This window comes from Coloeus monedula (assembly GCF_965178545.1).
Source record: "Coloeus monedula genome assembly, chromosome: Z".
NCBI classification, from domain to species: domain Eukaryota; kingdom Metazoa; phylum Chordata; class Aves; order Passeriformes; family Corvidae; genus Coloeus; species Coloeus monedula.
In genome coordinates this window covers 41,448,656-41,466,598 of record NC_138822.1, presented here as the reverse complement: position 1 = coordinate 41,466,598, position 17,943 = coordinate 41,448,656, and the positions used below count along the sequence as shown (strand labels likewise).

The 17,943-nt window shown below is 38.3% G+C and overlaps 1 protein-coding gene across 1 annotated transcript in view; it reads right to left on the bottom strand.

Annotated features, from left to right (window-relative positions):
- FOCAD (focadhesin) overlaps positions 1 to 17,943 on the bottom strand; it is a 96,525-nt gene that overhangs the window by 23,934 nt on the left and 54,648 nt on the right. The window contains exons 19-25 of the mRNA XM_082300998.1: positions 17,474 to 17,557; positions 15,856 to 15,988; positions 12,953 to 13,141; positions 12,597 to 12,718; positions 4,949 to 5,041; positions 2,916 to 3,004; positions 808 to 849 (exon numbers count right to left, since the gene is read on the bottom strand). Of these exons, the coding sequence (XP_082157124.1) occupies positions 808 to 849; positions 2,916 to 3,004; positions 4,949 to 5,041; positions 12,597 to 12,718; positions 12,953 to 13,141; positions 15,856 to 15,988; positions 17,474 to 17,557 (752 nt within the window). The remainder of the gene's footprint in view (positions 1 to 807; positions 850 to 2,915; positions 3,005 to 4,948; positions 5,042 to 12,596; positions 12,719 to 12,952; positions 13,142 to 15,855; positions 15,989 to 17,473; positions 17,558 to 17,943) is intronic.

Genomic DNA, 17,943 nt, shown 5'->3' with positions numbered 1-17,943 from the left:
AAATTATTTCCTTGCACTAGGAAACCACTAATATCATGGAAAATGATAGGTTTCAAAGAGTGCTAACTTCTATGACAGCACAAACCTCTAAGGAAATCCAGAAAGAAGACCTGCCACTGACAAAAAAGAAGGAGAATATAGCTTTGTTCAGCTGCATATAAGGAAGTATGTTGATATTCTAGCATTCCTAGAAAAACATACTGGAATATAATCCTGATGGAACCCTCTTAAGTTGTTTTACAAAAGCAGCTGAACAATAAAACTGTATTAGACCACTTACAGACCAACAGACTGTTTGCATCAGTCTTCCATTTCTAAAAATTTCCTTGACTGCTGCTGTAAAAATATACCTACACTGCCAATCTGGCATTTATTCCAGATCCAAAGATGTCATTATCACAGTAAAAATATCTTCTGGATTTCTATTTTGCTTTTTAAAACAAGATACATGAGTCTTAGTGGAATGTCATCATTTAGAACAGTGAAACTATCTCCTTTCAGATAATTACAACAAGGTATTTAATTAAGTTCTTTGAAGTCTCTCACTATCTCTTGCCTTCAATAATTTCCTAATTTACACATGGAACCTTTGCTGATTTGATCATCAACTTCTAAAAGGCTACATTTCATGATGTACCTCAGAGAGAAACTTCTAAATCTACACACTCATGAAACCTGGATGCTTTAAATTTAATGAAGGTAAAAATCATCATCTTGACAAGACCTAGGAGGAAAAAGAGCAGTGTCCCTCTCTTTATTGAAAATACGGGAAAAAACCATCATCTGTAGTAATTTAGCAGTTCTTACTTGGAAGCACCTTTGATAACATCGGTCAACATATCTCTGACCCTGCAAGAGAATAGAAAGAATTTACCCCATGTTCATTATAGAACAGCATGAGCTCAGCTAAATTCCTCTTAAGCCTTACATGTGTCCATTCTAGGTTAACAACTGTATCAGCCTATCAGAAGACTTAGTGCAAAATAATTACAAGCATTTAATATGTAAAAATATATATGTACCACCCTAAGTTCCTTCATGCTTATGTGCACTCCCAGTGTTTTATAAAGGGCTTTTATTTGACTTAATATCACTTTTTGTAAAATGCTGGTTTTCATGCAAGAGCCATAAATTTGATTTTTGAGCATATCAAACACGTAAGCTTCATTATACTGTGGTATGTTCTAGCATAATGAAGTCTGAATGTTTTGTAATGCACAAGCATTACAATTTATTCAACACTTACTATATTTCTGGAAACCATTATGGGCAGTTATGCTATTAAGTGGTATAGTAACCTGAATCAATAAAGCCATAGGAGTGGTTACAATTTCTTCCACATTATTGTAGTTTATTTATAATAGGCTACTTGTTTTCAATTGTTTCGGTTTGCATTCATATCAGGACTGAAGCAGAGATGCAATCGATCTCCTCCATTGACAAGTGTGGATGAGGAGAGAGATCCTTTATTCTAGAACATACAATTCTATCATGGCCATCAATGTCATTCTACAGAAAAAGACAACTTTAGACTGTCTCCTAAAACAGGGCTGTATGTTATAAGACTGAGTTACACTCAAGCTTTCAAACAAAGCTCCCCAGATTTTCCTTCATAATCACACTGCTTTTTCACACAGTTTCAAACCCACCACACTAGAATCATTTACAACTTGGTAAATACCAATGCAAAATTACACAGTACTTAGACAACAATAGATTAACACAAAATTTTGTACCATGTTGTCCACAATTAGGTTGAACCCAGTGAGCAACAAAAATGCTTAATGCCTACTGAAGTTAGAGCCCTGAGGAACCAAGCAAATAATTGGGAACTGGAAAAGAAAGCTACTACTGGGCTCCAGTTCACTTACTGCTTTGATTTCTTTCCTGATAAACGGAATTCTGTTCATTTTTGACATAGCTTACATTATCACAATTTAGGAAATATAGACCAGAAATTTTTTTAGGAGAAACCTACAAAAGCAGCATTGTTATAGGCCGTTTTACACCCTATCAAGAAAGGGATTAGTCATTAATAAAGGATCTTTTCTACAACACTGTATCGTTCTGGATCTTACAATGAAAGCCTCTATTCCCGAATTAGCTGGAATAAAACAGACACAAATTTTGAGTTCCTCTACAGTGGGACTTAGTAACACACCTTTTTGACTGAAACAAACAAAAGGCACTTTGGCTTTGTACATACGTTACTTCCAATGCACTTATGAACAGGCACAGAAAGAGATATTTATACTCTCCATGGATAGGTAGGTTTTTTTCTTGTGAATCCTCCCACTTCCCACCTTCTTCTCCTGGCCATGCACATACACAACTAAATCCTGACAGATTGAGAGACACTTCTCCCCTGAATGAACAGAATTAGTGGAGGATATGGATCAGGGTGTGCATCATGTGTTTGCTTTTAAACAACATCCTCACTCTCAATAATGCAAACTTACGGTATGAAGTGGGGTGTGTCAGTCCACCGTGACATCAGATTGTGACCTGCATTTCTTTCATCTAGGCATTTTCAGTGAGACAGCTCAATAAACTCTCAAGAAGTAAATTTTTATCTTTGCATAACCCTTCTCCTTTAACATGTTACAAAACCCGCAAATACTTCTTCACTCTTCCTAGCTGCTCACCCTACACAGTTTTCAGGTTCCACAGAGGAGAACGTACCTGTGCATCCGTGCATATGGAAATCCTTACAGTTACCCAACAGTCTTTCTCTTCACTCCCCACTCCTGCCATGGTCACTATACCTGGTGGTTTCTTGTTGGTTTTTTTGGTTTTTTTTCATTAGTGCTCATACAGTCTTTAAACTTGCAAAATTAAAGGCTTTAAAACCTTGCCCTCCTCTGTCCCATCACTTGCCATTTCAAGTGATCAGGAGCACACAGGCACTTCCTTACCATAGCCAGGCTGTAAATTGTTTGTACTGCACCTCTTCAGGATCCTCTTTACCATGTTTTAACTGCATCTCCAGCTCTGCCTGCCTCCCCTGCGGAAATGCAGAATAAGTCAGGAGTCGATCTTACATCATAAGATTTCTTAAATCATAGGATTTCTTCAGAGAATACTCAGGTAACACATGTAGCCCTCAACCTAAGGCCAAGTTCATAAGTGACCTTGACTACTTCGCATATGGGATCCCACTGTAATTTATAATATATTAAGTAGAAGAATCCATAATTTTTTTATTCTGAGTAAGAAAAACAAACTGCAGATGGCATAAACAACCACAAATACTGAGGCATCTATCTAGTACATGTAGAGCCAAGTTCCCTTGGGAAGGGCTACAACTAGCAGGGAGTGAGCTTTAGAAGCCTGCTAGCCAAAATGGATTCTAACAGCAAAACATCACTGTCTTGATGCTCTACTTAAAGCAGAACTCCTCCTCCTTTTCCTTTACGTAACTCTGACCTCCCTGTGATTTCCTACACCATTCTTTCTGTACATTTAAAGAGGTGACACAGATTGTGCCCTCTATCATGTTAAAACATACGTCACACATATGTTATCTAAACATATCTAAAGCACCTTTGTTTTAACATTCCGTCTCCAATAGAACTATAACTTAACTTGTTTAGGTTGTCCATTACTGCTCCTTAGCAGATTATTATGCCTTAAGGGAAAAAAATACAGGCACATATGCTGTGTTCTTCTGGTATTGAATGCTTGTAGTTTGGATGTACATACCAATCAGAAAATACAACACAGTGCATCTTGAAAGTCCAGGTCTCACTCAAAAAGTAACCCCCCCCCAGAGATTAGAGGAGTATATACAACACACTGACTAAAAAGAAAGCAGTATAGCAGTTCAGAAATACTGAACTATGTACTACTGAACTATGAGACTACTCATCTTATACTGTAGTCTCTTTTGGCCACCTCAGATGAAATGTACTACAAAAGCATAAGGAGTAAGTAACAAGCAACAAACATAGGCTCTACTGTCCTGTAAAATGGCAAGAAATCCTACAGATCTTTCAGAAAAAGTCTGGTAAATGCTAAGCTTCTTGTGAAATCTTGGAAGGGAAGGAAAAAAGAAAAGGAATTAAATGCAAGCAACAATGTCCCCCAAGACCTAAAGCTGCAATGTGAATAGCTGATGCTTGTTTTAGAATGGGGCTAGCTCGGTTTCGGATCTTGCATTTTGTTGACAGTCAAGATAAAAGTAGTTCTGAAAATATGAGAGAAGCATGCTATTTTGCTGCACAGCAAAACAAGGCACAGTCAAAGGTTCTAGAATTTGTTCAGCAACCTGAGCTGCTTGTGCTGAAAACAGCTGAGATGGACTGGAAATACAAACAAATAAGCCGTTCTAGTAATACAAAGAGAGCATTCTGGAAGGCAGCTATTTGCGAAACCTTTTTTAGATAATTTTCCTGTTGAAAACCAGATGATACTACATCGGTCTAGATATCATGTCAGCTAACCTAGTGAAAGAGAGAACTTAAGATATTTCCTAATCATTAGACAGGGTTGAAAAAATTGTGAGGAGCCTCTTACAGTGTGGCAGGATTACATGCTGATTAAGGGCAATTCTTTTTAATGAATCATCCCTCAATAGCTTCTGTCTCCTTTGTGGTACTACTATTACGAAGTTCCTACCCAAGCAGTACATTAGAGCTCTAGCTAAAATTTAATCTTCTAAAAATTCCCAAAATTGACACATTCTGCAAGCTGATACATGAACAAACCTGCATGAATCTGAACTGCAAATAGAAGCTGCACTTCTACAAAGTACCCCAGATTGTGCTGTCACTAACTGAAGACACATTTTTATTTCTATTTCCTTTTTACAAATGTTATAATTAAGGACCTTAAGCTTTACTTCTGTTTTATTTTTTGTAACTTGCATGAGTGTTCTTGCTGGTAAAATTAAAACCCATACCTCTTGAATAGGCATTAATGTCCACGATATTATACACCTCAAAATTACCTGCAGGATTGCACTGTAGGTCCGACTCATAAATCCTAACCAGGACTGTGGCAGCAGTATGGAGTGGTGCCATTCAGAAGGCTGAATATTAACCTGTGCAACACACCAGAAAGGTTAGAAGCAATTACATTAAGTCTAACATATGCAGAATCTACGTTCCCCAGTCTATGATTTGCAGACAAACATTCACTCACTTCCACAGGCCATTACACGTTGCTGTAGGAAACTAAAATGTTAACATACTTTATTCTCCTTTCTGATTTTAGCCACACCAAGTTACTGTCAACTTCGTTACCCAGGCCAGTCAAAAGTGGTTGCTTCAGGTAGTGCAACAAATAATTGATCCCAGAGAGACAGTGGAACCATGTGTAGCAATAAGCACAACACTTAGCAGCACTGGCAAATGTTTCTTCATAGTTGGTGAAGATCTTACATGTTTCTAAAAGCAGAATTGTTAACCAAGATAAATAACTGACCTCCCCTTGTATCATTACTTTCCTGAGTCTTCCTGCTTATTCACCTCTATTTTATGCCCCTAATGATGTACACAAAGCAGTCAGTATTCTTTCTTTACTTGGATTTTATAACAAAAAAGAAAGGACTGTGCTAAAGCTTCATGCTCACTGCTTTCAGTGAACCTGAAAGACTTGTGAATAAGTACTAATACATCTATACAAACAAAAACATTCTAAAAGTCGATCAAAAAAGATGACATACTCCATCCCACAAACAATACAAATATGCCCAGTAAAAAAAGGAAATACTATCTTAACAATGACTCATTAACACTACTCCTTCCTTTTTAGTCAAAATTATATTCACACCCCCCTTTCATCTGCTCATCAATTCCTCCAGAAGTTGATGAGCAGTCAAGTTTCCAGTTAGAATTGCTTTCCTTTGGCTCCCAAGGAGCCTGCAGCAATTCCAGTCTTCCCCATAGCCTCTACTCTGAAACTGTTTCAGACATGTGCATTACACTATTTAGATTTCTGCTGGTCAACAGACAGCTAAACAAGAGCCAGTGTGTGCCCAGGTGGCCAAGAAGGCCAACAGCATCCTGGCCTGGATCAGCAATAGAGTGGCCAGCATGAACAGGGCAGTGACTGTCTTTGTGTCCTTGGCACTGCGGAGACCACACCTAGAATCCTGTCTTAATTTCTGGGCTCCTCACTTCAGGAAGGACACTGAGCTGCTGGAGTGTGTCCAGAGGACCACACTGCTGGTAAAGCATCTGGAGCACAAGTCCTATAAGAATTGGCTGATGGAGCTGAGCCTGTTTAGCCTGGAGAAAAGGAGGATCATTGCTCTCCACCTGAATGGAGGGGGCAGCTAGGTGGGGGTCAGCCTCTTCTCCCAGACAATTAGTGACAGGACAAGACTACATAGTTCAAACTGTGCCAGGGAAGGTTCAGGCTGGACGTCGGGATGAATTTCTTCGTATAAAGACCTGTTAAGCATTGGAATGGACTGTCCAGAGAGGTGGTGTATTCAGCATCCCTGGAGGTGTTCAAGAAACAACTGGACGTGGCACTTAGTGCCATGGTCTATCTGAGAAGGTAGTGACTGGTCAAAGATTGGACCCAATGTGGTCTTCTACAACCTAAATGATTCGGTATATCAGGTTTAACTAGTCTCCTAGTGAGTTGTGAAGTTCATCACATAATCCACATTTGTGCAAAACAACAAAAGCAGGCCTGCAAAATACTGCAGGTGTTCATGCAGGAATTAATTACAAAGCTTTAGGTGTCTTGTGACATTTAAAGCATCCAGACAATACGGTCTATCAGGAACACCTAAAACGTGCAGATGTGTTTGATGACAACAAAACTGCTCAGGTTCTTTTCATTAATTAACTTCCTTCATGGCAGTAAACGTTTTGCATGTATGTGGAATGTGAGAAAAGTGAGAGGGAACTGAACATCTTCACATAAAAAGAACACTCAGAATTCATCTACAACTGAAAATGATGGGACATAGTGCTGAGGATTTTCATATAAGCAGTACTGCGACCTGCTATTCCAGTACAGGAAACCAGTAGCCTTTACTTGTCATCTATCACTGGATACAAAGGGTAAAAACAACTACATGAAGTGTTTGCTAATTAATACCAGCAACCACAGGCAAAGGTGGTAAGTGAAGTTCAGATTTTCTTTTGAGTGCACAGTTTATGTGCAAGAAAATATTGGCTGGGTGGGGAGGGGCAGGGAATGAGGCTTAAGGGAACTGTGAACCAAGGGCAAGTGCTTGTGTAACATTGCCACACTGATACAGGGAGTTTCTTAGGAACATCACTTGGGCAGACCAAGCTACCAAGCAGTTTTTAAGGAAAATCTGCAACCTGGTATCTGAGGCAGTAAGAAAAGGCATAAACTTGGAGCTAGTAACCTGAGCCTGTTGACTGATGCTTAAGAAGGATATGTCTGCCTGAAAAGACACAAAATCATAGACCATGTTGGTCAAAATGCAAGACAGGTAATGCTGGCAAACCACAGGAAGTACTACTCCTGTATGTGTTTGGGACAATACCCTTATGTCAGTGAAGTGTTAGGCATATTTTTAAATACCCTGCTCACATATGGGACATATAAAGTGCCACCTCAGTGATTTCATAAATAAGGCTAGCATTACATATCTGTATCAATGAAATAGTGAAACAGAATCTCTTTTAATTTTAAATTTTGCTTAGAGGATCCTTTTAACATACTTGCATGCATATACTTCCAAATCCACCACCTAACATTCCTTTGTGAAAAAAAAATTATCTTCCTCTAAGGCACAGTAGACTGAGGAAAAGAAAAACAAAAATCTGTCAGAAACTTATTTCTGAATACTGTTTCATCACTGAAGGAAATACACTCAGTAAATTCAGTAGCAGAAACCAGTTACTAGTTCATAGTTTGTGCTGGTTTTCTGAACTACACCCATCTAGGCACAGAAGAATACACTACAATGAATTCTGCTCCAGAAAATCCAATTATCATCTTAAGATGCTTCACATACAAGGTTTGAATAAGCTCTTGAGTATCTTGGTTACATCATAAACAAACCAGGAAAGAAAAGCACAGAAGGAGCTTTTCACTTTACTTTTCAAAGATGCACATCATCACAGCACATCTAATTGAACACACTTAAAAAATACGCAGGGAATGCTTCTCCCGTGAGTATACAGAGTGTCTAACATGATTATTACTTGTAGGGAAGTATTTAATACTGTATAACTCACCTCTGCAACTCAACTTTGCAATTGTGCCTGTAAATATGACTCATGAATAGGAAAAAGTAACTTGTGCTATTTCTAACACATAGAAAGTGCTTGAATATTGAGAAACATGCAAAGGCAAGACCATTCTCCATTTAAAAAAAACCCTACAAATTGCACCAGTTCAGAGTGACAAAGCCACCATCTACCACACTGGTCTGCCAGTAGCAGTCTGCCTCTGTGCTTTTTGCATGCAGGATGAAAGGTCCTCTTCACCTCCACTAAAGAACAAAAAGACGGATAGCTAGCTGAAAGCCTAATAACTTTAACCCAAAACATACACAAACAGAACCATCAAAACATATGGTACATGATGTGAACACATGTGACTATTCATCCTCAGTCATTTTCAAAACAGATTAAGTGAATCTGGTAAGAAATTATTCCTATGAATTTCTATGAAGTATTACTTGCAAAACCTGAAAGAGTCACAGGTAATATCTGGGGACTTCTTGTAAAGTGTGATCCAGGCAGCCATAGGAAAAAACAAAACCCACGGTCTATACTAACTTCTGACCACTGTGACATCAGTAACTTACATGTCCCCTCAGAGAGAGGTTGACAAGCTCTGTTTAATAATCAAACAGCACATCCCCATTTCTGGGGGAATGATGGTCTTCCTCTTTCAACTCACCAGTGACCACTGAAGAGCAATACAGCCAGCATTTGAAACATACCACAGTTTATTGAACCTATTTTCTTTTTCCCGTGAAATAACTGTTCAAACATCAAAAAACCCCTTCGGCATCTTAGTCTGATCCTGATTACAGGTATCACATATGCATCCAATTCCTCAGCTAGAATAGCACCTAGGTGATAGAATAACTCTGGCCCATTAGGGTTGAATAGTAAATTTTCTTTTTGCTGCTGTTAGATTTGAATGGCAGCTAAACCCAGATACTTGTTATTTGTATGTTTTTAAGACTTTTCAACATACAAGAAGAAAATCTTTCCTCTGCATACAAACCTCATATAACTCTTTTTTTTTAGTAGTAGAATATCAGGCATCACCGTTTCACACATAAAGAATCTCATAAAAATGAAACAGGTATTTTCAAGCCCCTCACCTTGCCCCAGCTGCCAAAATCTAAGTGCAAGAATGGCAACTATGCATGCACAGATACAGACGGATATACAACCTGTAGGTTCGTATTTTATAGCTGTGAGCATAGGTCAAACTACTGAAGGCATAAAGATGTTATTATCCCAGTATGGTAGTGACTGCTTAGTCCTAACTAAGAATATGCCAACTGCTGGAGATTTTTCGAGGTAAAATAAATAGATGCCTGCTACCTCCAATTAATTGTATTTTCTTGATGTTTACATCAACCTCAGACTTTATTCAGAGCTGGATGCAGACCTCAATGCTCCAAAGGCAACTCTAAGACTTTTTAACAGAACACTCCTTACTTAAAAAGTCACTATAAGGATTAACCCCTACAACATCTTCCCTCTCCCAAAATAAAAAGAAGTCAAAGCAGTAGCAAGGAAGTGTCATTCTGGTAATTTAAACCCCTAAAACACCTGTTTAGTGTGCTGTGTTGAATTGTGATGCAATGACTTTACAAAAACACATTAATTCCTACAGCCACTGCAAGAATAAGATGGATCTAGGTCCTACTAACCCAATTTTCTTCAACCAATTTGGCAGTTTTATAGCTTAGGCTCCCTGTCTTTACCGTTAAACTCTGTTGCCTAGAAGAACATTGAGGACCAAACGAACATTAAGGCATGAAATTTAGTTTGATGAGCCCAGGGACTCGCTTCTCATCTAGCCAAAGGCCCAAACACCTTTTTTCTGACCACCCTAACTCCAACTGTCTCTATGAACAAAGGGAAAAAGGCAAGACAAAACTTTTGACTCTTGAAGCAGTGTGAACTGAAAACAGAAATACTGATTTTTTTATCAAAAATTCATAGTTACTGTAGATTTTCACTAAAAGGGTGCAGTTAGCATTGTCTGAAGGTATTTTGTGTTTAGGTTTAAAATATAAACATATTTGGATTTATTTTTAGTTTTACTACACCTTGAATCAATCGACTTGGTAAAGTCCTGAGATACTTGGTAAAATATTTCTGTCTCCAGTCATTCCTTTTATTCACTAACTTGATCCAGTTCACCACATTCCCCACAATAAACCCCCCCATGTTTTGTCTAGCAAACCATTTTAAGGTTGTATTTCTAGGAAGGTAGCTTGTTCACACAAGAAGAGTCCATTTTGAATGTGCTTCTGGATTTTATAATCATTGCTAGTAGATACAAGTATTTATTTTACCAGAGATTTTATTCGATGCTTTAGGGCAGCAGGCAAGTGTTTAAAACATAGTTCAGAACTGATCTTCAGCCCACTACAATTTGACTCATATAAAACTTTCACACATGCCTTTTATGAAAATGTAATTAAACATGTTTTTCTTCAGAACCTCTACCACTGAACCCAAGTCTCTCTGCTGAAGCAATTACATACAGTGCAGAGCCTTCCTTTCTGGATACTATGGAAACTTATGCCTCATTCATAACTCATTACTCTACATCTGTTCCTCTGACATATGAAATATCCCTGTGGACTTTCCCTGGTGCTCCCCACTGGAGCTTCCAAAGAGTTAGAAAACATTCATTAATTTACACTCCTGTGATAATGAGGGGTATTATCTCCCAGTTTCTGCTTTCATTCTTTAGCAGCAAAGATGTCAAGATGGAAAACATCTATTAAATTTGCATACATGGTCAGGTATTTTGAGATCAGTGTATAAGGGTGGGTTTTTAAAATTTTTCTAGTTTGAGAGAAGAATTTGACATCTGAAGTATTTCATAATTCCATAGACACTGACTTCATGATACAGAGCCAGGGATGGATTTCTATACCCCAGTCCAATTGGTGCAGACTGGCTTTCATCCTTGTACATCTGCCCTAACTTCTGCTGGCATCCATGTGGTGTGTCTGCGGCCACAAGACATGATTTTTATTTTTTCCGTCCTTTCAGTCCTGAAGAACCAAAGTGATTAAGATGTTATATGGAAAGCAGAAGTTGTATGTGTATGCTAGCACATGGAAGTGTTTGAGAGATGATATAGAGCCAGAAGACTCTACTAGCCAGAAGAAGCCAACTTCAGCATGGCACACACTTACATCATTTGACTGGAAACTTCAGGCAAACTACGCTGCAGACAGGTTTGCTAGAGAGAGAACTGGTGTGCTTGCCCCAGAAAGACTGAGGGAGTTAACCAGTACAAACACAGTGTGAACATGCTGAAGCAGGACCTGAGAGCAAAGCCCAGAGGGAGCCATGCAGATGCATCACAGGATCAGAATGTAGTCCCCATCCATGACGCACGCCTCTGTTCTAGTGTCAGACTTTCAGTTTGTACACAGAAAACGCTCCAAACCCTGCACACGCAACCTGCCCACTCAAACCTTGTGCTATAGTTATTTCATAACTGAAAGTGTTTGATATCAGTGATTTTAGTAGCATTACAGAAGAACTTCACAGCAGATATGCCTCACATCTGTTGGGTGAGGGTCACAAAACAAAATCAGGACCCAGATCACGCCCTCAGATGCATGTAAGTAGCCTCTACAGAAACACAAAATGACTGTATTAATAGAATTATTTTATGAACTTTTGAAGAGTTTAATGCACTTTCACATGTATTAAAAGCTGCTCCCACTGGCATAAAATTGGGAAAGGAACACTTATTTCCCTGGATCCAGTTGAACTACTTTTTTTTTTTTTACTGTTGTCCAAAATTTTCAAAGATGAACTTTGATACTAATCATAAAAGTACCATAATTCAAAATTCTCTGACAGACCTCATAGCAAGCACCTTATTTTCCATAATAATTACATGAGGGCTTATTTCATGTCACTTTTCCAAAACCACACCCAAGGTAATGGCATGGTTTTGGTGGTACAAGCCCAAGAGGTCAGGGAGCTGAAACATTTAAGAGACAGAATAAAATGTCAAGTCTTAGCAAGGTGTAGATATTGTTTTCCCTCATCACTGTTCAGGCCTGCTATTCACCTACAACTGGTTACACATGAGAGGTATCAGGCACATATATATAGCAGTCAACAAGGCACAAAAAGGCAGAGGTCACCTTCTGTTTGTTCTTCTGATTTTCAGAAGAGGGATTTCAGCAGTGAACTCTTAAAAAAAAAGTATTTACATGTTCAGTTTAAGTTAGTGAGGCTGGGTGACCATGGTGGTAGGCTGATGATTAGACTTGATGATTCTATGATTCCAGCTGTCCCTCACAACAACTTCAGTTAATTATGATACATTCATACATGCTATCGCTAGCTGCTACCAACACCCAATGAGCATAAACAAATGAGACAGTAAAGTAGGGAAGGAGGTGTAATACTCCTGAAAAGTGAAGAACTTACCTCATGAAGGAGGGCAACCAACATTTGCTGGAAATTGCGGCCCCTGCTGGCCAGAAATCGATTAATAGGCTTGCCATCCCTGCCCATGTGGACTGGGAGGTCGAAACACAGCAACATGCCAGCTTGAAAGAGAGAGGGAAGGGGAACAGAAAGGTCAATGCCAACACTCACTCACAGTCAAGGGAGAACCCAAAGCAAAGCAAGGCTAACTTAATAAAGCCAACAATTCAAAAGAATATGCAAGCACATTTAAGTGGCATAAAACATCATTTCTTAAGTTGATTCAACTTCAGATTCACAGATATCTTTGGGTCAAAACATATATACTTGTGTACTTGAAGAAAGTGACAGCCTACCTGCAAGGCCTGGTGTCATGCCTGGTTGCTTGTTCCTCTCATACATTTTCAGCAAGAAATTTGGAACACCTGCCACTGTCTTCCCCTGGTCCAAGCGTGTGGTCCCTCCTCTCAAGGCAGAATGATACACAGCACGGGGCATGTTGGTCATCTCCTGTTTCACAAGTGATGTTGCAAACTCTTGAAAAGCTTGACAAAGTGCAGTGCAGTGAAGGGAAAAGAAAGGGAATGTGAGAGTCTGATGACTGAGAGACAAAACTAACCCTGAAAAACCCAGAATGATACCAGTACTTCTTTCCCACTTCATAGAGGAGCAGCAGTCTAAATCTGATGTTGTAGCATGGGAAGGAAGGAAGGACATCTCTATCTGGAGATTCCCACCTGAAGTGGGAATCAGCATTACTGAAAATCATGGGAACTTGCTAAAAAAGAGAAACGTGAGGAAGTTCCAGTATAAAGCTACTTTATTCAAAACTGACATGAGTATACTTAAAGTTGGAAAGACATATAGCCTTCCTTAAGTATTCCATGAGCTGTTGATTGCCTTCTTTGACCGCTACAAAAGTAACAGTAACAGCAGCACATGCTGACAGAAGGACACATACTAGAGTACCAGTCTAAATCACATTTTTGTAGCATGTCAGGAAGGGCACCTGCATCCTGGGACTTTTTTCCTCCACCTGTAATGCCAATATCCTTCAAATTCCTTCAAATGAAACCCACAGAATGCAGTCAGCAATTTTCACTGCAGTGATATAGGCAGAAACTCTAAGTCTTTGTCTTCAACCCTCAACACTTCTGTTTTGTTGGAAGAGTAGGTATTGATGTGAAAACACTCTCCACCTACCTGCTCTACACTTTTTATAAAAGCTTTTTTGTTTAGGGTGGGTACAACAATAGGGAAGAAATTTGCTGAAGGAGGGAGCTATTTCTCTGCTGGAAACCATTCACAATGACAGAGACCCCTTATCCCTGCTGTCATATTTCTGCATTTGCTGGTTATGCCAAAAGACAGAAATATAAGCCATTCGGAAGCAATTCTTCAGGCAGGGGACAAGCCAAGGCTCTAGACTGACAAGTATAATTCAAACTACAAAATCTGGATAAATTTAGCAAAACAACTAGATGTGCAGCAAACACTACAAATACGGTATTTCAGTGCTTGAAATCAACTTGAGGGTAAACAAAGAACTAGCATCACATGAACAATATTTTTATTATTATTATCATTGTTGTTACTATTGTTATTATCATTATCATCATCTCCTTTGCAGTAAGGATACTACCACTATTACTAACAGCAGCAACAACAACAATATCAAGCTTATAGTTCTTTTTATGAATTATTTTTCACTCTCTGAATTACCAGGTCTGAGAAAAGTCTCAGGCATCCAGAATGAAACACCATTAAAATAAAAAAATAAGGCTGGCATTCCCTTTCTGATTAATACTTACAAACAATATGAAAACTGATGTGACAAATCAATTTTAAAGGAGTTTGAACAAAATACTACCTAAAGTTCCACCTTCCAACGCTTCATGTAAGTAGTTACATGTTATTAATCTCAGTAACATGTACCACCAGAATTCCAGCAAATGAGATGACACAGATTCAGCTCCTATAGAACAGAGACTCTGTGGCTTTTGGCCTGTCTTGAACATTGCCTCATTAATACAGTTTCATACTCTTTTGGTGAAGCAATTAACTCTGAACAACCACTCCAGCCAGTCACTAAAGCTTTTGCTCAAGTGTTCTGGACTCTGCGTTAACTAATAATGTCAGAAGACACCTCTGAGGGAGAAACTTCTGTGAATGCTTGGATTCAAGTATGTTTTCATACCAGTCTGTGGTTGCTGCATCTCTGAATTCAGTCTGTTCACTTTTAATTCCATTTTGGTTTCCCATCTTCCTAGAAGGTTGGCTATCTCAGCATTCATTACACAGATTGGCTTTTCTGTCAAAATACATCACTCTCTTTCATTGAACTAAGTTATGTCATTCTCCTTTACAAAGCTTCCAGGATTTAGTAGTTAAGACTCTCCAGGTTAGGCTGCACTTACTCCAGATGCCAATGCATGCAGACTTTGACAAATGGATTTTTTTAGAAGCCCCCACCGGGGGAAGATACTACAAAACACTACCTACTATCTCATGGCAATGTTTACAGGCTGCAATCACACATCAAGAACCCATGTATTCTACAAAGAATGAAATAACAATGTCTATGTCCTGGCACAATATCTCAAATCTTGTAACTGTAAGTTAAAGAGCATTTCTGCAAGTAATCAAGTGAAAGGCAAAAATCTCAAATACTGAAGGTAAATCAACTGCAGAGGTCTTAGAACAAGTGTATCAACCAGAGATTATCTGTTGAAGCATACTTCAGTATCAATATGCATCACTACAATTACACATTAAGCATAGCACTGATACCTTAATAAAGCAGACTTTGTGTACAGCATTGTTTTCATACCATTAATACTCTGTTTACGAAACAATAAATACTGAATTTATTTTACTTCAATCTGTCCTGGGCTAAAATACAGAGTTGCCTTTAGAAACATCTGTTCAGTCCTCCCTACTGAAGTCACACTGTGATGAAACAGTGAGTACTTGAAATAAATAATAACAAACTGGCTTTCCCTTTAGGACAGGCAGAGAATTTTTAATTATCAACATTTTTTCCCACCATCATGACCTATGTCCCACCATCTTCCTAGAAATGGGCTGCGGGCTTTATTTTCCTCTGAACTTTTACTTTACATTTTTTCCCATAATTTGTTAAGGAAAAAATCACAGGCTGCACTTTAACGTGACACTCCATTATAAAACAGCCACATATCTGTACAGTCTCTGTGATTACATATTTGCAAAGTAACCTCAAATACTGGATATATTATACCTCCTAAAACAGCAGCTGGTGTTAGAGACAACAGCTTGATATATGAAGAACCTGGAACAAATAGATTTGCTTCCTGATCTTCTTCATCTTCATTCATGTCTATCTCTTCCAGTGAGTCAACTTCTGGTCGTGCCTGGAAGATTTTAAAAAAATTAAATGTCAGCATAAAAATTCCAAATCCTCATTACCAGTCATGATTCCAAGTGTCAAAAATACCAACAAAATATGAAAAGTTCTCCATTTCATTATTTTCACTCCGTTTCATAAATTTGAAGCTGAATGAATAAAAGCTTTTCTTCTACCTGACTGAAAGGCAACACTGGTTGATAAAAATCACAGGGTGTGTAAATACATATCTGTAATAGTAAAATTAATCTTGACATTTACAGCTGAACTAATATTCATAAAACTTTACTTTCATCCTGATTCTTCTTCAGTTTAACAATGTCTTATACTGGCAGTTTAATATAAACAGAACATTTTTCCTACACATTACTTTTACATATTAGTTCTTGGAATTTGAAAAACTGCAACATATTTACATTGCTTTCAATTAAAACGTATTTACTCATTTTCTGTAAAGTACTGCACCAGTTACAATATGACTGTAAAGTAACTGCACCACTAATACACAACTATGTACTACTGTGAAAGATTTAGTCTTGCAGCAGAATTTATACATTTCCCTTATTCTATCTTATGGTCTTCTATGTAAAACACATTTTTCATTTGTCAGGTTTACGCTGAACTCTTTTCACTGATTCATATAAAGTATGCTTTTTAATTTTAAAGTTGCATATTCCAGCCTTTTCATAACAGCCAGTTACAACACACAAATGAAGCCTATCTTACAATAAAGAGGTAAATAAAACCTTTACTATAAAGCCATAAGATTCATTATGCCATAAAGTACCAATGGACTACTGAGTACTGCCTAGTGTCTCATACAATTTAAAAAGAAAGTCACGTAGAGGACCTTATGTTCATCTCCTTGTACTCTTCCATTTTGTTAGAGTCAACTAATCAGAAGCTTCAGCTTTTAACAGCCCTCTGCATGCTTAAAAAGCTTTTTAGTAAGTACCTCAACTCCTTTTAACTGCCTTTATTGATAAAAAAGTAAAATGTTATGCTGTAAAATTCACAACAAAAACACAGGAAAACCTTTCAGCTTAACTCCAAAAGTTGCCCCTACTTTTCAACCTGACTTGGCTGTCTTTTGGGAGCAAAAGCACTATCCATGAGTGTGACTGAAATGGAAGAAACAGCCATCACAAGAGCTGCTTAGTGTCAAGACTCAATTGCAAGCACTAACAGAAGAGCATAAAATGCAAATCAGCTGCCCAAAAAACCACTGCTAATTTAATAACAACATAAGAAAAACTACCTTTTGACTGCTTAGCCCTAAGTTTCATTTGTGCCTTTCCCTGCTCATAAGACTTAGCTATGCCAATCACACATGACATCATCTCAGGTCACCAGCAGGACCTTGTATTCCTTCAGGAGGCTCCTGGTCTTCTGGCAGACAAGGCACAAGATGGTTATATCCTTTCAAGAGGATATAACCCATGTCAGATGGAAATGTCAGATGTGCTTACTATCAAACATATAACATGGCTACCTGTCCAGGAAGATGAAGAATTGTATGTTCTTCAGAGCCAAACGATGAGAGTGATTTATAGGCTGAAATGGCTACAAGGGCATCCTACAAAATTAACAGGAAAAAAAAGAAAATCACAAACACAGCATATAGTATTGCTACCTACTGGAAACTCCACATACAAAGAGCTTACCAAGTAACTACTGAATGCTGAAAAACAGTTTAACAATATTTTCCTAAGGCACACTCTCAATTGCTTACTTTTTATACACACAATGCAAAGGAGCAAGACCAATTATCTAGGCTTGATACCAAGCACTCTGAGGGTACTTTAGGTAGAAATATCCAAGCTATGAGAATAATGTTGATAACATATTGATGTTTTAGCTGTTGCTAAGAAGTGCTTACTCTAAATCAAAGACTTTTCAGCTTCCTGTGCCAGTAAGCAGGTGCACAACATGCTCAGAGGGAGCACAGCCAAGACAGATAAC